This window comes from Brachypodium distachyon, chromosome 1 (genome assembly GCF_000005505.3).
Source record: "Brachypodium distachyon strain Bd21 chromosome 1, Brachypodium_distachyon_v3.0, whole genome shotgun sequence".
Lineage (NCBI taxonomy): Eukaryota > Viridiplantae > Streptophyta > Magnoliopsida > Poales > Poaceae > Brachypodium > Brachypodium distachyon.
The window spans coordinates 60,850,054-60,870,679 of NC_016131.3; the positions used below are offsets into that span (position 1 = coordinate 60,850,054).

At 45.4% G+C, this 20,626-nt stretch overlaps 2 protein-coding genes across 3 annotated transcripts; both read left to right on the plus strand.

Annotated features, from left to right (window-relative positions):
* The first annotated feature begins 1,536 nt into the window (after nt 1-1,536).
* On the plus strand, nt 1,537-6,861 carry LOC100821237 (RNA-binding KH domain-containing protein RCF3). 2 transcript variants are annotated; one of them, XM_003557819.4, is made up of 8 exons: nt 1,537-1,828; nt 3,804-4,379; nt 4,777-5,199; nt 5,278-5,535; nt 5,625-5,891; nt 5,984-6,042; nt 6,263-6,335; nt 6,501-6,861. In XM_003557819.4, the coding sequence occupies exons 2-7, from the start codon at nt 3,807-3,809 to the stop codon at nt 6,309-6,311; spliced, it is 1,629 nt and encodes a 542-aa protein (XP_003557867.1). In that variant the 5' UTR covers nt 1,537-1,828; nt 3,804-3,806; the 3' UTR covers nt 6,312-6,335; nt 6,501-6,861. The 2 variants fall into 2 exon arrangements, with proteins under 2 accessions (XP_003557867.1, XP_010228570.1); XM_010230268.3 differs by lacking the exon at nt 1,537-1,828 and adding an exon at nt 1,858-2,172.
* A 7,532-nt stretch (nt 6,862-14,393) lies between these two features.
* On the plus strand, nt 14,394-16,410 carry LOC100826795 (RNA-binding protein CP29B, chloroplastic). The gene is made up of 4 exons (XM_003557838.4): nt 14,394-14,802; nt 15,104-15,205; nt 15,738-16,067; nt 16,172-16,410. The coding sequence occupies exons 1-4, from the start codon at nt 14,482-14,484 to the stop codon at nt 16,235-16,237; spliced, it is 819 nt and encodes a 272-aa protein (XP_003557886.1). The 5' UTR covers nt 14,394-14,481; the 3' UTR covers nt 16,238-16,410.
* The last annotated feature ends 4,216 nt before the right edge of the window (nt 16,411-20,626 follow it).

Sequence of the window (20,626 nt, forward strand, 5' to 3'; positions counted from 1 at the left end):
ATCGCACAATCCGAGTTGTGGATCACCAACTTAGGTTCTGTCAAACGTTGTTCCGTAACAGGGCAGTTATAAAGGCAGAGTTCGGGTTGACTGAGAATCAAGCTGTGTGATGTGGATAACCAAGATGGGATTTTGCCCCTCCGACTGGAGAGATATTCTCTGGGCCCTCTCGAGTGACATGATTCGGGAAGCATGGCCATGCGCGACTTGGTTAACTGTTAACCGGGTCGATCGACTAAGAGTTAGTCGGATGAATCGTATATCACAGATCGAGAAGAGAGTTGAACTATTAAAGGGATGACGATTAATCGCCTATAGTTCGACAAGTTATATCGTGAGGCAAAAGGGACTAAGACGTATGTCACATTGGAAGGTACGTCGTCATGACTCGATGGTACTTGGGAGTCGGCACGTTCTGCTAGGAGCCGCTACCGATTGATCGATTGTGAGTCGGACTCCAATCGTGTCCAAGTCGCCATGAGCCTGCGGGGTCACACACTTAAGAGCGGGAGCAAGTATTTGGTCGGGTTGGACCCGAACTGGAATTGGGCTGACAATGCGAGTTGGACTCGCAGGGTGGATGGGCCACAAGGCTTGGAGCCCACTTCCACTCGATATATAAGCAGGGGCGTGGGATGCCTAAGGGGCACTGTTTTTCCACTCTCATGCGTTGAGAACCCTAGCCCGATTCAGTTCAACCGTCGCACCGGACCTAGCAGTCCGCCGCCGGAGCTCCTCCTCGCACGTGTGGATACCGGCAGAGGTGCTGTACGTTCAGCACTTCGACGATCGCGGGATTGGATCGGCTGGATCGGATCGAGGGACTGCACTGCATCAAGGCGCTGCATCAATAATCCGCAACTGCGCGTCTAGTGGTAATCCTCGTGGCCTTCTACCTCGGCTAGATCTTGGGAGTTCGCGTAGGAAAAGTTTTTGTTTATCTCTACGTGCCCCTTCACAGAGAAGCCGTGAAGCGGGAGCCGAGAAATCGGAGGACCGTGGTGAGTGGCCGGGGTCAGAGGAGCGGGCACTGTTGGCACGGATGCGCCACCGGTCTTGGCGGCGGAGGCAGCCTTGTTCGCCAAACGTCGAGTGGCCCGAGCGCGGCTAGCCGCATTTGGACCAGACGGAAGCGGATTCATGGCGGCAACGAGACGGTGTCCGGGCGACGAGGCGGCTAGCGAGCGCGATGGCGAGGCGCACAGTGGAGGTGGCCAGCGAGCCGGCGGCGGGGCGTAGGAGATTGGGTCGGGCGGTGAGAAAAGAGAGGTTGGGGAATTTTGTGGGCTCTGACGTGTGAGGCCGTGGACAATGGGGAGTCCCTATTTTTTTCTCAAATTTGGGGAACAAACGTGGGGTGTGGACAGAATTTGGATAAATAGGGATTTCCATTGAGTTGTTATTTTTTCAGTTAGATCAAGATTGGACAAATGAGAAAGATACAGGGGCTTCCGTTGAAGATACCCTAACCCCTCAACTCCATTCCCCTCAACCAAACGCGTCATTGAAGTAATTTACCCACCAATGCCTTGGCCCTTAGTGATTCCCGAACCGTTATCTCCTCAGCCCAGGACCGACACCTCCTCGTCTCCCTCGCATCCATCGACAGGAGCTCCCCCATGGCGACTCGATTCCAACCCTAGCTGACCCGGCCGCCGCGCGCATCTCCGTCGCTCCCATCGGGATCCATCTTCGGCGAGCCCGAACTCGTTCTCCGGTCATCCCGCCCTCGTTCTCCCGCTCGCCCGCCCTCGCTCGCCCGCCCTCGCCCTCGAGCCCGCCCCTCCAAGTGATTCCGCCGCCACGGGGATTCGTCGCCGCCACGGAGGTAAGAACTTCGCCGTCCCCCTCCACCAGACCCTAGTCGCCGTTCCCACTTCTCTGCAAGGAGAACGGTGCGACCGGAGCATCATCTCCCGATTTTTCTGCAACCTCAAACATCCGGCCCGGCGATCACACCAACCTCAGCTGTCGCGTCCGCCTTCAAGCCCACGCCCACCTCTCCCACACCCTCGCCTGCCTCCAGCAACCTCCCCCAACGTCCGGATCGAGCCCCATCCTTCCCGACAGCGTCCCCCGTCCGGATCGAGCAACTGATCTTGGCGGCGGCGGGATTGTTCTGAGCGGTGACGGGAGGCAAGCTGCAGAGGAGGGCGACCGGGAAGGTCGTAGGTACGTTGGCGGGAGGGAATGCTCCGATGAGATCGTTTTTTTTTTTTTGCGAGTTCGTTGATGGCTGGGAATCAGGATCTTGCGCGCGGGGATGGGGGGAAGCTGAAGGCGATTTGGGGTGCGGCTGAAACCGGGGGTTGGGATAGGGAACCTATCGGAGCCCGTTTCTTGGGCATATTACTCAAATAAAGCTAAGGGGACCGTTTCGGGCATCTCTTGAGTTGCCCTTATTCGGGCCTTCCTTGCACAAGATAGGTGTTCCTGTAGCGAGAGAGTTCTACCCTAGGGATGGAGAGTGAGGGTCTGTTTAGTTTCATTTTGGGTTGATGCTTGGTGTTTTACTGTTTTATGCTCCTGAATAGAATAGTTCTGATTAGATTTTTGGTAAGATTTATTTTTCAGTTAGTTCAGCTGACCAGACAGAGGCTCATGTAATTGCTTGGGGAAATTATTAATTGAAGAGACCAAATGCGTTATTTTTCTTGCCTAATTTTTTTTGGGTGCTGTCTAGTCCGAAGCATGTGCTTGGTTTCCGTTATTTGATTGTTTTTAAGGATTTATTTATAACTGGGATTAATTTTGTCATGTGGATTTATTAAGCTGTTGGCCGCAATTCCCAAGAACCATCCCTGAAATCCACCAGGTAGGTGTTCAATGGTTTCTTCATTTAATTGTCCTAACATGGATACTACATAACAAAGAGTTCAGTCCATATAACCCCCCAGAACTATGAGGGTGTGACTACTTTATCCCCTGAACTTCAAAACCGGGTATTTAATCCCCTGAACTTTGCAAAACCATACAAATCACCCCCTGAGACCACATTAAGCTGTTTTTGTGGGCGGTTTTGCTGACGTGGTGACTGGGAAATGCCACACTGTCAGTTTTCGGGTGGTAATTAGTTTGAGCATGATCTATGTATAACAAACATCATTTCAGTTGCATCTCAAAACTCGAAACTAAGAAGAGCATGGATTTGATCATAGAAATATCATACATTTGTCCAAAAGCTAAGATAGCTTGAACACGAGCATGCTTAACATACAAAAATATCTAAATTAGCCTGACACTATTAACTCCGCGATGAGCGTGAGCTTCTGCTGCTGTCTAATTTCACCTCTGAGGATGAACCCTAGTTTCTGGAATGGAAAACTGGAGGAAAATAAAAGGGGAATGGATAATGAGGAATGGCCGGAAAAGTTGAGGTTACTTTCCCCCTCTAAACCAACTGATCCCTGCCCAGCCACCCTAAAACTGGCATTATGAGCGTCAGCAACTGAGGAATGGCCGGAAAAGTTGAGCATTTGTTAGTCGCCACTCGCCGCGTCCGCAAAACCGCCTACAATAACAAATGGTGGGACACTTAATGTGTGCTTTTTCTGAGCAATAGTATTGGAGGGTCATAGCTGGTGCCTGGTAGTTCGTTCTCAATGCTCTAAAGCTTTTTGAAATATATTTTCCCCAGAACATGCAAAAGAGCATGATATACCATTAAGAAGACTACCTTCTCAATGCAAAACTATAGTTATACCACATGCCATGCCATATTATTATATTTATTGCTTGTTTTTTTGTTTGTGTTCATTTGTCAGGGTAATTTATATTACTGACTGTTTGGTGTACCCTTTTAGATCATGGTTGGTCCTGGGCACCGGAACAGTCATGGAAAGCGACACTCGGATTATTCTGAAAATGGAGGTGGCAAGAGAAGAAATCCTGGTGATGATACCTATGCTCCTGGTCCAGATGATACTGTTTATCGCTACCTCTGCACTTCTAGGAAAATCGGGAGTATCATTGGGAGGGGCGGAGAAATTGCCAAGCAGTTGAGGACGGATACTCAAGCTAAGATTAGGATTGGTGAGAGTGTCCCTGGCTGCGATGAGCGAGTCATAACAATATTTAGCTCAAGCAGGGAGACCAATACCATTGAGGATACTGAAGATAAGGTTTGCCCTGCTCAAGATGCTCTCTTTAGGGTTCATGAGAAGCTTATCGCTGATGATGGTCCTGGTGACGAAGAAAATGAAGAAGGTTTAGCTCAAGTTACTGTTCGCTTGCTTGTGCCTTCTGATCAGATTGGATGCATTATTGGAAAAGGTGGGCATATCATCCAGGGTATCCGCAGTGACACTGGTTCGCAAATACGTGTGCTTAGTAATGAACGTCTCCCAGCATGTGGTATTAGTGGTGATGAACTTCTACAGGTTGGTCAACTGTCATTTTTCCCTTCTATTCCCTGCACTATGTACTGGTGTACTAATAAGCATGTGTGTTTCTATTTTGTCTTGTATATAGTACATGTGGTATCTATAGCCTTACTACTGTCTAAAACACTACATTTTTACTTGTTAGATGCAGTAGGTATTTCTTATGGTTCTGGCTGTAAATTTCCGACTAGTTCTTTTATAATATACTCCCTCCGTATCATATTAAGTGACAAAATTTTACATGTATCTAGACGCTTTTTGGGTATAGATACATCCATATTTTGGCAAATTTGAGTCAGTTAATATGGGATGGAGGGAGTATATACTGGACTGTTTAGTATTGTCAAGTGTGAAATCGCCAATTGTAATATTGTTTTCTACCTTTTGGAACTAGATATCTGGGGACCCATTGGTAGTTAGAAAAGCTCTTCTCCAAGTGTCATCCCGTCTCCATGACAACCCATCTAGGTCACAGCATCTTCAAGCACCCAGCTTGATGCAACCTTATCCAGTGGGCTCCCGCAATGGTAGTTCCTCTACTGCTCCAGTTGTAGGGATTGCTCCCATGGTTAGTCCTTATGGAGGATACAAAGGTGATATGGTAGGAGATTGGCCTTCTATATACCAACCACGGAGAGAGGACAGCTCTGCAAAAGATTTCAGCTTGCGTCTGCTTTGTGCTGCATCGGACGTTGGAGGTGTAATTGGAAAAGGAGGCGGAATCATCAAACAGATTAGGCAGGAATCTGGAGCTTTTATAAAAGTGGATAGTTCAAGTGCCGAAGATGATTGCATAATTACAGTTTCCGCAAAGGAGGTAGTTTCTTTCTCTCTTGGCTCTTGTTTAATGAGCTTTGTTTTTTCATGATTAAGTCTGTTTCTCTTTGTCGTGCAGTTCTTTGAAGATCCTGTCTCTCCAACAATTGATGCCACAGTTCGTTTACAGCCAAAATGCAGCGAGAAAACTGATCCAGAATCTGGTGAGCCTTCATATACAACACGCTTGTTGGTGTCAACATCACAGATTGGGTGTTTGATCGGCAAAGGTGGTTCGATCATTACTGAGATACGTAGAACATCAAGAGCAAATATACGTATCCTTTCGAAGGAGAATGTCCCAAAAGTAGCCTCTGAAGACGAAGAGATGGTGCAGGTAACAAGTTGAACTTCTGATGTTCCTCATCTTCACGACTAATTGTTGTCACAAGAAATCTTTACTTTTGTAATTTTCATGTACAACAGATTAGTGGAGACCTTGAGGTTGCAAGGCATGCTCTTGTGCAAATAACTACAAGGCTGAAAGCAAACTTCTTTGAAAGAGAGGGTGCTTTATCAGGTTTTCAACCTGTGATTCCTTATCATCCTATGCCTGCTAGTATTTCTGATGAGCCAAAGTATCTAGGCAGGGATACTAAGCCTGCTGGGCATGATTATCCATATTCTGGTGGATATCGTGCATCAGAGGATATGCTTCCTGTTGACAGTTATGCAAATTATGGCAGCTCCCAGGTATACCTTCAATTTTATTTGTATGTCGTTGCAAAATCTGCTAACTGCTTGTCAGGTTTTTAATCCCATACTGTAAACCAATCTTTCTGTAGATCTCTGGAGGAGGCTACGGGGCATACAGTGGGTACAGTGGTCGTTCCGGTAGCAGTGGGTAAGGATAACCACAATTTTTTGAGGCACCATTAATCTTGCATGCATATTTCTCTGCATTGTTCATAATTCACTATAGGAAATGTTAATGTATCCTTACAGTAGGCTAGAAATCATTTTGTGTAAACTTTGATTAGGCCAAGTCTACTTAATATTTCATTAATGTTAATATTTTTAAGTTTTGCTCACTTGGCACTTTCTAATTTGCTATACTTTATCAGGTTATCCGGTCCTAGTTATCTAACTTCTGGAAAGCGCTATGGTTACTAGGATTCAGATTGTCAAGTACAACAGGTATGGTTCCTCGTCCTTGTGTAGCCATGTATAGAATGATAACAGAATCAATATTTGCTTCTAACTGCATCTGCTTTCAAAAAATATTGAACCCAGCATAGCTTTCTTCTGATGAACCTGTCCGTTTGTCCTTTGCCCTTTGCCCCCATCCCTTCCTTAAAACAGCCAAGACAAATGAAGTTTGGAGCCTGTTTATTGGAGCCCCTACCCAAACCAGATGCCGAGAGTTTGGACCTTACGGATGCCATAGACTATCCTCATAGACTTTATCACTTATGTTGTCCTCTGGGCCTGTGTTTGATGCCCTGCCGTATATGTTCTGAACCTGTGTATTGAAAGGTCACATTTGAGTCTCCGTACTTGTTGTCATGAAAGCTGTTTCAACTTAGTTTGTGTCAGGAGATCTTGTTTCCCATTTGCCATCCAAAAGCTAGGATATTCTACTTTCCCTTGCTTGGAAAATGTGGTTTGCGTCATCTTTACACATAAGCGTTACTTCACCTGTGATCAAAGATTTGTTCCTATTTGCGACATGAGGTACCACTACAAGCTAGGAATCCTGAATATATCCTCAATGAGCTCGAAAGTGCTACCATAAAATCTATTTTGCCTATATAACTAATTTTGGCATGATTCTCTGAAGTAGTATTAGCTTTTTTGCTTGTGTTGATTTAGATCTGAAGTGCCTTGCCATGCTGTGGGCATGCCCATGATCATAACGTGCCTTTTGACATGCATGTGTTGACCTGATGCCCAATTAAGTACTACTCCCTCCGTCCCATAATTCTTGTCTCAAATTTGCCCCAAAATGGATGTATCTATTCCTAAAAAGCGTCTAGATACATGTAATATTTTGACAAGAATTATGGGACGGAGGGAGTAGTAGCAAGTTACAAATTGTTGTTATGCATTACCATTTTGGTTAAACTGTACTGAATTTGTCTGACGTGTGGATGAAAATTACAATTGCGTCCACACCTTTTGACATGCATGTGTTGCCCTGATGCCCAATTAAGTATCAGCAAGTTACAGATTGTTGTTATATCATTGTGGGAAAACTGTACTGAATTCGACTGAAGTGTAGATGACAAAACAGGTGCAGTCCCAGCTATATCAGGTTCTACATAGTTTACTAGATGCTAAGTTTTGAGTTTCTTTGTGTTCTGGAGTCTTTATCCTTGTTAACCAGGAAGGTACAGGGGCATACACAATTCCTGGAGCTGCAGACTGTTGCTGATCTACTCTGCACTGGTCAAATACTTATTTCCCGTAGGGCAATTGTTATCTTGTGCTTTATGTCTGTAGTTATGTATGTTGAATTTGGTCACTGCTGGTGAAATTGAGCATTCGTTTGTACGAGAATTTCCTAGGTGATTATCTTTCTAATGGGACTTTTCGTGATTAGTTATGTCTGCATAATGACAAAAACTTTGCTGATACGGTGAAGATGCTCAAATTGGAAAACACAATCCTAGGTTTTACCTAGGTTTAGGCTCTTGATGTTGGGGAATAGCCCTACGTTCTGTTTTTGTGTTATTATCAGGAACGTTAGGAAGTACGAAAAGATACCTTTGATCGGCTAAACTAGGTCGTCTTGGATGGCTTTTGTGGTGTAAATTGACTTCCGTCTCTCAGAATTACCTGAACCTTCGGGTCCTTTATATAGTGGCATCTTGTTGGCAGTTTTTGTCTGGAGGTGGTTTGGGCGACTAGGGTAAATCATGCTCCTTCGAGTCTCTACCTAGCATGAATAAGTGTGGACCTTGGGATTACCCTAGGTTGATAGTCATGTACTCAGTAACAAGCCCTCTCAGTACGTGTAATGAGGCTCATGGCAGCCGGTCTGAGGAAGACACTGTTCCAGATTGCGCGCCGTAAGAACCGAAGCGTTAGAGAGGCTATATGGCAATTTAAATGGATCACAGATATTGCTCATGGTGTGGATCCGACAAACATCAGCCAGTTCATAAGACTGTTCTCTCCTCGATGATGCGCTGGCCCTGTCTGAAGGTGATGATAGCATCACTTGGAATCTCACTGCTAGCGGCTGCTATTCTGCTCATAGCGCCTACCTTGCCCAATTCCAGGGGCTCACCAGGGTGTCTTTCGATTGCTTGGTTTGGCGGGTCTGGGCGCCCGAGAAATGTTGATTTTTTGGTTGGTTGCATGCTCATGGCCGGATCCCTACTGCCGACCTCCTCACTTGCAAGAACATTCCCAATGATAAATGGTGCCCCTTTTGTCACAATGTTGAGGAGAGGGCGATTCATCTTCTTGCGGATTATTGCTTTGCACGCTCTATTTGGACCTCGATTGCCGGCTGAACTAACATCCAATTGTTCCATACGAGTTCTTGGAATGATACTTCCTCCGTAAGAAATTGGTGGACCGACCGCATTGATTCGACTAAGCCCTTGGGCAAGCAGCTGGCTAAAGCCGTCGCCTCCATGTTCCTGCTAGCCATGTGGGAAACTTGGAAAGAGAGAAACCGACGAGTTTTCTAGCACAAGCTCTCTCCGGCGTTTGCTGTTTTCATCTTGATCAAAGACGAATCTGCCCTTTGGGATCACGCGGGTTCTGGTATTGGTGCCTTGACCTATGGAGATGATGATGTTCCTTAATTCTTTCTCTTAAGTTCTGTTGTATCTAAACCTTCCCTCCTTCTTGTCTGTTGTTTTTTGTTTTTGTTGTACTTGTTACTCTCGGGTTGATTCTTTCAACCCTTCTATTGACAATAAATAACTTGCTGCAATTGTTTCGTCAAAAAAAGGTTCCCAACTAAGATTACCTTGCTCGGGTCTTGGGACGCAATTGTGTCGTTTACTTGGGAAATATGAGCTTTCTCCAAGTTGCTGCAAAAATCACTTGTCTCAATGTACTCACCATATAGAGAAAATGACAAGTTCAAAATTTGTAACATCCCCCTTTCTTTGGGATGAATTGGATCAACGGCAGACGAGCTAAAAAACCATTGCTAAGAGCATCACCAACAGTATATCCATATTTACCCGGTATAACAAAAAAAACTCTCAACGTGGGTATTCAGAACTTATGGTAGCTGCCCAAAACACCCAAAACCAATGCGGGAACTCCAACCGCCACTTTCCTGACTTTTCAGGATCGAAGCCCAGCGCCGAAGTCTCGTCGGAATCTCGCCGGAGCGACTCTCCAGTGCGTTCGGCTCCTAGCCCTAACCGGAAATGGATAGAGGGAGCGCGGCTGCGGTTGGTGGAGGCGGTGCGGGAGCTCAAGGTGGCCGGAAAAGAGGGGCCGAAGAAGGAGATCGGGCGGCGGCGGCGCATGGCCGGACCCGAGGAAGAACGCATCCCCGAGCTCCACCCGCACCTCCTCACCCTGATGAGCCGCATCCCCGACCCGCCCCTCAGGTCCTCCCGCGCGAAGCAACGCCCTGACCCGCCGGAATCGAAGGCTCCACCGGCCTCCTGCCATCCCGCTGCCCATCCACCACCAGTCGCACCCTTCTTGGAGGAGCAGCCATCCTCCATGAAGATGGCGACCGCCGCCTGTGCCCTCCGCCCCGCGCCTCGCAGTCGCCGCTGCATCCTCCGTCCCGCACCGCGTCCGGCTCCGCCCCGCCCGCTCTGCCTCCGCGTGCCCCAGCACCGCGCCACCGCCGCCCGCGCCCTAGGTCGCCTCCTGAGCGCCAGAGGGCGCCATGTCGGGCCAGGGCATCGTTGCACGCGCGCCGGAGGGCTCTTTGTCGGGCCAGGGCGTCGCCGGCAGCCCGGCACTTGGGTAGGAGGGAAGGGGGCTTCGGAGGAAGGAGAGTGAGGGGACGGGATGGATGGGGAAAAAAGAAGATGAGAGAGGAAGAAGGTATCATATGAGAATATGCTCTTTTGGGTATTCAGATTTGGGTATGCTTGGAAACTTGTACGAGGTTTGGCTATCCATATTTTCTCTCTCCCCTATCCATAATAGATTTGGGTACTCAAAATATGGATATGCTGTTGGAGATGATCTAACACGCGTAATCCTGGCACATTCTTAGGTGGCACGCGACGAGGGCAAAAACGCCTGAGTTCCGAGCTGTTGTGCCCGCCTCCACTCATATAGTAAAAACTAGTACAGTGCTTGTTGTCATGGCTTTTTAGACATATGGACATGAAAATTCATGTTTATAGAAAAGAAAACAATAACTCTCAATCTGAAAGGAAACGATTTCTTGCCCTCACAGCACGCCACCTCATCGAATGCCTAGGTATTTTGAGTTCCCAACAGTGCAGGGTTTTTTGGATGGTCCGCTATCAGCAGCCTTGCCCAAGGTGGCACCCCTTCGCGTGGTTTGTCCGCGTTTTGCCTCCCCGGGGTGCTCTTTCCTGCCTCCTTCCGGGCGGTGCGGGGGCGGGGGGGGGGGGGGGGGGTGTATTGTGTGTCATCCGCGCTTATACAAGGTGGTTGGGTTGGTGGTGTTTCTTCGAGGGTAATTGCTGTTATTTTTTGTTGTGCACACCCGGGCAGCGATCCGCATGGCGACACATCGGTTAGAGATATTGGTGGCACCGCAAATTGAACTGAAGTGCTTGCATGGCAACACGCTTTTTTCCCATGTATTATCTGTTAGTTATGCACTACACGTCTGGGTTATGGCACAATGGTTGATAATGTCTTGTCTTATGTGTTACACATCATTTAGAAAAGACAACAAAACTTGTTGTATCTTAGTGTTATATTTTAGAATTAATGTTTAGATGAATAAAATTAACTAAACAAATGATAAGGAAGGTAAAATCTAGTACTCCCTCTGTACAGAAAAGGATGTCGCATCCTTCCACCCCTCCAGTGCAATTGAATTTTTGCCAAAAAATCCCTCAAGTTGAAATTCGTTTGAAATTTGGGCTCGAAATTGAAATTCAAATTGAAATCAAAACTGAAATCTTCCGCCAGAGGCGGGCGGAGCTCCCGCTGTCCCGCTACCCTCATGCCGTCGCCGTCCCGCTACCTTCGCGCCGCTGGACGCAAGCGGAGCTCCCGCCGGCCTCCTGCCATAGCCGGCAATCCAATCTCGCGGAGGAGATCCATCGCGGACGCCTGCCTCCACAGCTCCAGGCCAAGGAGCTCCCGCGGCCGTCCCTCTGCTCTAGGCCAGGGAGCTCCCGCGGCCATCGCTCTGCTCCAGGCCGCCGGCGCTGATCCAGGCGAGCTCCAGGCGAGGAAGCTCCTGATGCTATCCCTGGCTTCGCCAGCGGCCGCATCCTGCGCCCGCGCCTCCGCCTGCGGTCCTCAATGACAGAATTAAAAAAGAAAGCAATCCAGGATTATAAGAAGGAAGGGAGCAATCTCAGGATTAGAAGAAGGAAGGGAGAAATCTGAGGATTAAAAAAGGAAGGTACCAATCTATTTCTACCCAAAATGGAAGCTCGGCCCTACAATTAAGCATAATTTCTTTCCAAATTTGAAAGTTCAAAACATGAAACTCTAGTCATTAAAAAAGGAAGGGAGCAATCTATTTCTGAACCAGAACTTAATTAAAACATGGCATGGCACAGCGATTACAATAAACCTGAACCTCAGACTGTTAACTGAGTGACTAGAGTTCTTTTAATTCTTAATTCATTTCAGTTAAAAGTTAGTGGCTGTGGATTGAAAGATTTTGATTGAGAAAAAGAAACATGAACATCTTACATGCCATTACAGGCACAAGCTGAATTCAATTCAGTTGAATTCAGTTCACACTCCATTACAGGCACAACCTGGACAACATGAGCCATCTATTTAGTTCACATTTGGGATGAGGTATGGGATGTACCTTAACAGGAAGATTGTCATTGTATGGATTGCGAAGATGACGAGTCTTCTGAAATGACAATTCACAAAGCTGCAGTGCAAAAACTGTTGTAAGCATAGACATACCATGATGGCAGAACACATATTGGACCAAAATTAAAACATATAATGTCTCCATGTTGCATGATTCTAATTCATAACTATATGTTACATTTGTCAGCTCTAAGGTCTTATATTCCATAATCTGGAAAGGACCAAACAAAAAAAGAAGGTGATAGCAAACACAAACAAGGAATGGATAAGAAAATATGTACCTGAAGAATTTGGGGACTGGCAACTCCCACTTTCTATTGCTAATAGTATTAGTTAGCCTTGCCAGTTAATTACATGACCATGGCTTTTACAATAGTGTTGGGAAGCAAATGTTCAGTTAACAGTTTAAGAGACTAGAGTTAACTGAATTTGTCCCTAGTTCATTTGGTACTAGAGTTAACAGGATAGCTTCTAAGTTATGCTACTGTTGGTACTAATGTTGGAATTATGTTATGCCCCCAATATATAGCACTAGCTTATGCTCAACACAAGACTAGCTTATGTATTTCACAGGACAATTTCTAGATAGTCCATGATGGTAATTAGAAATAAAAAACAACAAAGCAATAATAGGGAGATCTTTCTAAATGTTTTCTGAACATCACCCTGGTACAGATCATTGAGCACCAGACACCAGGGGACAAGTGAAGCAAGTATGTGATAGATGGGTTTTCTAGCAGAACATTAGTGATTAAAAAAAGAACTTTAACCTTGCCCTCGGCACAGCAAGTTATTACCTTCTCTGCAGAAGCACCTTCAGTCGCCTTGCCGCTTCCTTTAGAATTCCTCTGGCGTTTCTTCCCTTTCTGGAATAAAAGGACAAGTATTTCAATTTGCAGTGCCCATTCTGCAAGAATAGAAGTCTAGAACAGCAAGCTCGGTAGAACTCATACCTTCACATCACTGGGAACAACATCTCTGGCACTGACACTTCCTCCTGAAGTACAGCAAAACACAATCGTCATTACTTCAAGATTCAATGCTAAGATCATTTATACATAAATGAATCAGAGGGATGTCCAACACCCTGCCACAATTTTCTCCTATCTCTAGAAGTTCACAAACCTTATGCTTTCTTGTTGACTGCTAGCACTGTCTCTACAAATTTCTGGAAAGATAGAATGAAAATTGTATCTACTCCTCAACAACAACAGACTGAAACCTGAAAATCTTACTGACATTTGAAAACCTGAAAATACTGAACATAGACACTTCCAGTGCATAGTTTGTACCACTGAACATAGAGAAGGACAAACAAACAAACAAAAAAAAGATCATACTCAGGCCTAGTAAATTGAAAATTGAACATGTTTCTCGAAGCATCACCAAACATCAATTAGTCGTTCAGAGATATATATGCTACTGCTGCTACTTCTTCACCAAACAGAGAACATGATTTGGAAGCGAGCAATTCGACACCACGGGAGGCGATGGGATCAAGTCGGAGGAGAATCTAGAAGCGTCTGTACCTCAGCGGGGTCATGGGGTACTCGCGACGCGGACCAGCTCGAAACTGGTGGCGGCCGTAGCAGTTGCGGGGCGGAGGAGGAGGGAGTCGGCGCGCCCAGGGGTGGGGAGGAGGAGGAGGAGGAGGAGGAGGAGAAGGAGAAGGAGGAGGGAGTCGGCGCGCTGGGCAGCCTGGGAACCAGCTCTCGCACCGCAGCACCAGCTCTTGCCTCGCTCTTCCTCAATCCAAGAAAAACCCAACCTTTGGACGGCAGAGGAGGAGCAGCACGGGGAGCTGGACGGCGGAGCGGGAACCTGGTGGAGCTAGACGGCGGAGGGGAGTGTCGAGGGCGAGCTATCCGTCGGACCTATACGTCAGAGGTGAGCAGCGGCGACGTGCGGCATACGAGCAGAGCGGAGGCGTGTAGCGAGGAAAAAGAGCGTGCGAGGAAGAAGAGAGCGGAAGGACTGTTTGTTAGGTCAGGAATTCTTCGAGGGGTTTTTTGAAAAATGACCCGCGCGACATCTTTTCCTGGACGGAGGGAGTACTACAATGGAAAAGTTCTTATCTTTGTCTTGTTATTCGTTGAAGAAATCATCTCTTAATTGAAATTTTTTATCTCTTCCACGTCAAATTTTATCCCATGTAACATTGGAAGGAAAAAGTTGACGTCACCTGACTGTGCAAATATCAGGTCCCTCGCCTAGTCGCCTACGGCCTACCAGGAACGCAAAGAACCGTTATAAAACCGTCCCGGCTCGTCTCTCTTCGCTATATTAATCATTCCCCAGCTTCGTTCTCCCCGGCCCGAACCCTTATCCCCAAAACCCTGTCAACCCAATCCTCTCAATCCCACCCATGGCGGCCACGCTCTTCTCCACCTCCCTCTCCCCCCAGTTCCTCTCCTTCACCACTTCCTCCTCCTCCAAACCCGTTCCGTCCGCATTCTTCCCCTCGAAGCTCCCGCAGCTCCGTGCCCTCGCCGCCGCTGGCTGGAGACAACCACTCGCACCCTTGGCCGTGGCCTTGTCGTCGGATGTCGAGACGGACGACGCGGAGGAGTCTGCGGGGGAGTTCTCGGAGGACCTGAGGGTGTTCGTCGGCAACCTACCCTTCAGCGTCGACAGCGCCCAGCTCGCCGGGCTATTCGAGCAAGCCGGCTCCGTCGAGATGGTCGAGGTATATGCATTTATAGACCCCCTCTTTACGTTCTGGGTACTGATTTCTGTGATACTTTCCTACCACGGAGAAGTTAAGGGTATGTGTGAAATGAAATGGTTTGGCCGTCTGGTGTAGTGATATTTGTTCATTGTGCTAAACTGCTAATCCATGAGGTGGTCATAAATTGATTGTCAATAAGCTATGCCTTGCCAAAGATTGCAAGTTAGTATTTGCTGGCCAATTATATAGAGTTCCATTTAGTTTTGATTGATTATTTCAAAATTGTAGCATGCTGAACTGCGTTGCTGTATTGTCACAGGTCATCTACGACAAATTGACTGGAAGAAGCCGTGGATTTGGGTTTGTGACGATGTCTACTGTCGAAGAAGTCGAGGAGGCTGTTGAGCAATTAAATGGCTATGTGAGTATGCTTCCATGCTTTGAAGCATTGCTTGTAAATTTGTATGTTCCACACTAATAGGTGAATTGCTAAAAATGTTGCATGCTGTTCTGTTTTGGAAAACTGGAGATGCAGGGTGCTCCTGTAATTCATATATTACAGATATAGTTGCCCCATTTATTTTGGGAAAACTGGGTGTAAACCAAATACAAAGGGCACAAAGCCCCCACCAATCAACAAAGCGATGGAAACCACAGACAAAACACTTTCTGTAGTAGTTATATCCCCCGAGTAGTGAATGGAGGATACCCTCCTTAGGTTATATCCCCCGATCCGCCAGAGGCAGGCGATGCCAGGGTCTACTAGGTTTTTGCATTTGCTATACTTTTGTTTCTTCCTGTATAAATTTCAGAGTTCTAGGCAAGGTTCTTTCTAAACAAGATTGTTGTTAGCCATTGTTTCTTTGTTTGCTTGACCTAATTGTGTAATATCCTACAATGGGCTGTTGAGTTGTATGCTCGGGTAATTTGGCTGACCTTGTCTCTAAAATCAGGTACTCGATGGGAGAACAATAAAGGTGAATTCAGGGCCGCCGCCACCCAGAGATCAGTCCTCGCCTAGAGGATTTAGAGAGCAATCTTCTGGGGGATTCAGGCAGCAGTCGTCACGAGGACCCAGTGGTGGGGATAACAGAGTCTATGTGGGTAACCTTTCTTGGAATGTTGATGACTCAGCTCTTGCAAACCTGTTCAATGAGCAAGGGAGTGTCCTGGGAGCTAGAGTCATCTATGACAGGGAGAGTGGAAGGTCAAGGGGATTTGGTTTTGTCACATATGGTTCCAGCGAAGAAGTTGAGAAAGCAGTATCTAATCTTGATGGCACCGTGAGTTTTCACTCATCTTGCTAGCTGGTTGCTTACACATTTTGCCTTTGCACAGTACTGCTCTTCTAGTGATGTGCTAAATGAGTTTTATTACTGTTCTGCAGGACTTGGATGGCAGGCAGATCCGCGTTACAGTAGCAGAAGCGAGACAACCAAGGCGAGAATATTGAAATTCTCTTTTAGATGCTCTTAAGCCTGTGTTTAGCACCAAACATGAATTATAGTATCACCATTCACCGATTGTTCTTCAGTGTAATCCATTCTAGTTGTAATTTCTCCACCATATGGTTGGAAAATATTTTTGTTTCGTAATGAGATATGTATAATTTGGTTTTCACCTTCAGAGTTCTTCTGGCCTCATTTATGGTTCGCTCCTTCATATTTATACACCTATATTTGCATAATTCAGCTGCCCTTGCAAACTCTGTCAATTAGTTGCCAGATTTGACTGAAAAAACCATCAATATTTGGGAAATTTATTGGTGATTGTGCCAACAAGTTGCAAATCCAGGGCTTCAGACATGGGTATGTCATCTGATACCTGCTCATCAACATGTTGGGATTTCAAACTGTTTCCAGATACTCATTTTTTCTTCAAGTTGGCTTTCAAATCTTCTTCGAGCAATTCCAAGTCACGTTATTTGCCAATGGAGGTCAAACTACAAGATAGAAATAAAGTTATAATTGGTAGCAATCCTTTGATGTTACAATTCGATTACATTGAAGCCATTCAAATCTGGTCGGAAGGTGGTCGATTGGCTACGAGGTACAGCGGCAGCAGTGTTCGAAGATTGTTATCAAATAGACTGGGAGTTTGCGAAAGCAGCAGTGTTGTTGGAAGATTGTTATCAAATGGCCTGGGAGTTTGTGAAAACAGCAGTGTTGGAAGATTGTCAACAAATGGCCCTGGTGTTAAAATTGAGTTCGAACACTGTGAAGGTGAATAAACCGTGCGTTTGAGTTAAAAAAAAAGGTTACAGATTCAGGGCCTCAAAAATGAGTTGCCATCTGGCACCTGCTAATCTTCAAGTGGAGATTCCAAATTGTTTTCACTAATCAGATACATGCTCATCTTCAAGTTGGGATTTCCAAACTGTTTTCAGGAAACTCGTCCATCCAGCACGGCGTTATGGAAAATATCTATTTTTGTTCATATGCATTGGAGAGAGCGAGCCCATCGGTAATATTATGCACTCAACTATTTTTTATACTCCCTCCGCTCCAACAAAAGATGTCTCAAATTTGTCAAAAATTGAATGTATCTAAACATGACTTAGTGTATAGATGCATTCAAATTTTGTCAAAATTGAGACATCTTTTGTTGGACGGAGAGAGTACCTTAGTCATCTACACACTCTAACTTTAGTGTTGTCTCTGGACGACAATAGTACTAAATAGTTGTTCCTAGGAGCAGCAATAGGTAAAGACGAAGGTGTAGCAGGCCGCCATTGTTGGTGTTGTCGCTATTGGTGCCTATGGTGATGATGTCATTGAGAAACTAGTCCAATGGGAGCGGACGATCACACGTCAGGTGCCCCCAAAAACCTTATTAGCTCTCTCCCAATGCAGTATCTTTTGTTGTGGGGCATGGTCCCAAATGTGTACTCTCTCTAATAACCAGGAACCTGACCATCGGAACAAGGAAGCCAAAAGCTACATTAGAACCATGGCTAGGGGGGACTCGAGTGTACTGTCAGTTGGGGACGCAACTTTTTATATAGTCTACTCGGTCAGGACGCGAGACGACTTAACGTTTCCGTTGATGACTGCAACTAAAACTTATCTTAAGTGACAAAACTCAAAACCAATGTAAGGTGATGAGCTAGCTCGGCTTGATTCACAGTTTCACACGACAAGTCGAGTGATTCAGCGCATGCGTTGTTACTTGTTCTCCCCATGCCTTGAATGAGTCGAGTCCACAAGTTCTTACAGTGCAACCATAACAACTTGAGATTTTTACAAGGTAGTACAACTAAATTGCCGACATTTATTATGTTAGATGGAGTAATATATTAACTAGGTCTGTAAGTTTCTACAAAGTATATTTGTATCTGCTCCATTGCAACCTGGCATGGTGGTACAGTCCATTTGTTAATTTCGTGAGGTCCGGTTTGTGTTTGAGAAAAAAGAATGGAACACAAAGCAACACTGACATTCTTTATCGAAAATGCATGACAAACAAGATCTCTCGCTAATTCAATTCAAGGACATAAATCAATCGGTAGAATTTATCATTTATTCGCAACCTTTTTCAGAGCAAATAACATAGTGCAACAATTGTTGTTTGCTCTTCCACTTATATTCCTTAAGCAGTTAATTATCATTTATTCAATTCTTCTCCAATCTTTCTTCTCCTTGTCTCACCCAATACGATATTAGCATTAAAATTGTTTATCTAGAGAAAGTAAACAAGTGTGGTTAATTATATGATGATTAATTAGATTTAGAGTCTAAACATACATATATTTGAAAAAAAAACATACATGTACTAAGTGTCTGGATAAACAGAAAGAAAGATAGGTTTAATTGTGTGTGATTATCTGCTGGAGTACAAAAACATAAAAATAACGGTTTTGCTATTTTTTAGACGACTGAGAAATAACTATTTCTTAATAACCTTTTAATTCAATCATTGAAATTCGTGTAAAATTAATATAGGTCCGATGGATAAAAAAAATTTGATTGAATGGCTGCGATCGTTGGCTGAAAAATAACTATTTCTTAGATAATTGAGAAATAGACAACCAAAAATAAAGTATCTACAAATCACAACACACTTCAGAAAGTACTGCCGCTAGAAAGTACTGCTACTCTAATCTTCTGTCTTATCTGCTGGAGCAGCTCATTGCGTGCTGCATACACATGCAACCCAGATACACCTTTTCCCGTTTTCGGAGAAGCGAAACCGCTCAGGTCATGTGTACTACCGCCACAAAAATGATATCTGGTGGAAATGGGGGTCATTGTCGAAGCTGTCACACACACAGGCACACACACTTGTGGTTGTGGAGGGACCTACACGCGCGGTCACGACAAGATCCGCGGGATCCATGGTCACTTTATTGTGGGATTTGGTGGCCGTGTGCACGTCACCTTTCGGTCTGCTACAATAATATATTGGCTTTCCTTTTGCGCGATAGGCGAGTTTGTTCGATGGACACATGCATGCGGTCATGCGGAATATTCTCCCGTTGCTGTTGTTTGTTAATCTTGGCATGAGCTTCAGTGTTGGAATGCAGCTAAACCGGCAGCGTCGTTATCCTGCGAAGCTGACGCGGCAGCCACTAGTCAACTGACCGGGGTACTTGATAAGGCTGATCGAGTGCTCACTAATCACCATATAATTTTGTACGAGCACAATAGTAGGATTCAGCTCCCTAGTTAATCAACTGGTTCTGGTAAGGGTAGAGACAGTTTCATGGGTACTCTTTAAAGTGTAAAGCAAGAAACAAGTTTGTTTTCAAAATCAAATGCCTACTGACCATGCTGGCTACTCTATCTATTCTAAATCTGATTTCTAGGCGGGCCTGCAAAAAATGCGAAGGCATCGCCGCTTGTGGCAGGTAAAAGACTGGCGATGACGACAACGAGAGTATAAGGATGACGCTCGAGTTTGCCTACGTTTGTGCCGTTATGGGTTGGATGATAATAGTCCTCCTCTTGTTTGGATTGTACTATGTACTACTCCCTGCGATAATAATAAAACTTAGTACTAAATACCCGACACTTATTATGGATCGGAAGAAATATTATATCGGGTTCACAAAACTAGATAGAGTCACCAGAAGAGTTTAGGAAACTCGGCGCATTAGTCGGTTAGAATTCCTGTCTACCATTGGTTTCTATGACTATGTAATCCTGTTGGATTAGAGAACTTGGTCTTTTTGCAGGGCCTTGGTCTCCCATATACATGCAGTACGATGGTTATCTCTTCCTCTGCAGTAGGACTCCATGACACGCACATGTTGGACTCCAGGTTGTAACCGAGTAGAACTCTATCCTTTTCCATGTTATCTTCAAGGCTTCATCAGAAACCCAGGGTATACCCATCCCACGTAGGTCAAAGAAACCCTATGTGGGCTCTACTGATAAGGGTGGACAAGACCATGCAAGAGGACCAACTAAAAAGGTTCCAAGTTGAACCAAGATGTACATAAGTTTCCCTCAAAAAATGATCTACATAAGTCGATTGTAGACAAAGACCCTTATATGTTGAGTTCAACCAACTCATTAGGGACCCCTATCCGTAAACATAGTTGTACTCCTTGGACTCGAGATAATACAATCCAAAGAGGAGTAGGATTATTACCCATCCCGTGGGACTCGAATCTCTGGTACCCTGTCGTATCACTGCAACCAAAGTAATCACGTAAGAACCGTACGATTTGCGAGGCACAACGTGTTTGTCCATTAACAACACAAATATTACATCTTCGGCTGCAAACAGATAAGCTTCTTTTATCTTTTCAGTAGCAATTCCTACCTAGCAAGGCAAGCTCATTACAGGTTCCTATTATACTGTATGGGTCTCCCTTACAGTTTTCTATAAAAAAAAGGCA

Bases quoted from the DNA above. Each gene is read 5' to 3' on its own strand.
- LOC100826795 (XM_003557838.4), top strand. From the start codon at position 14,482: ATGGCGGCCACGCTCTTCTCCACCTCCCTCTCCCCCCAGTTCCTCTCC. The intron at 14,803-15,103 runs GTATATGCATTT...GTATTGTCACAG, and splicing joins GCTCCGTCGAGATGGTCGAG to GTCATCTACGACAAATTGAC. The intron at 16,068-16,171 runs GTGAGTTTTCAC...ACTGTTCTGCAG, and splicing joins TATCTAATCTTGATGGCACC to GACTTGGATGGCAGGCAGAT.
- LOC100821237 (XM_003557819.4), top strand. From the start codon at position 3,807: ATGGTTGGTCCTGGGCACCGGAACAGTCATGGAAAGCGACACTCGGAT. The intron at 5,892-5,983 runs GTATACCTTCAA...ATCTTTCTGTAG, and splicing joins CAAATTATGGCAGCTCCCAG to ATCTCTGGAGGAGGCTACGG. The intron at 6,043-6,262 runs GTAAGGATAACC...ATACTTTATCAG, and splicing joins GGTCGTTCCGGTAGCAGTGG to GTTATCCGGTCCTAGTTATC.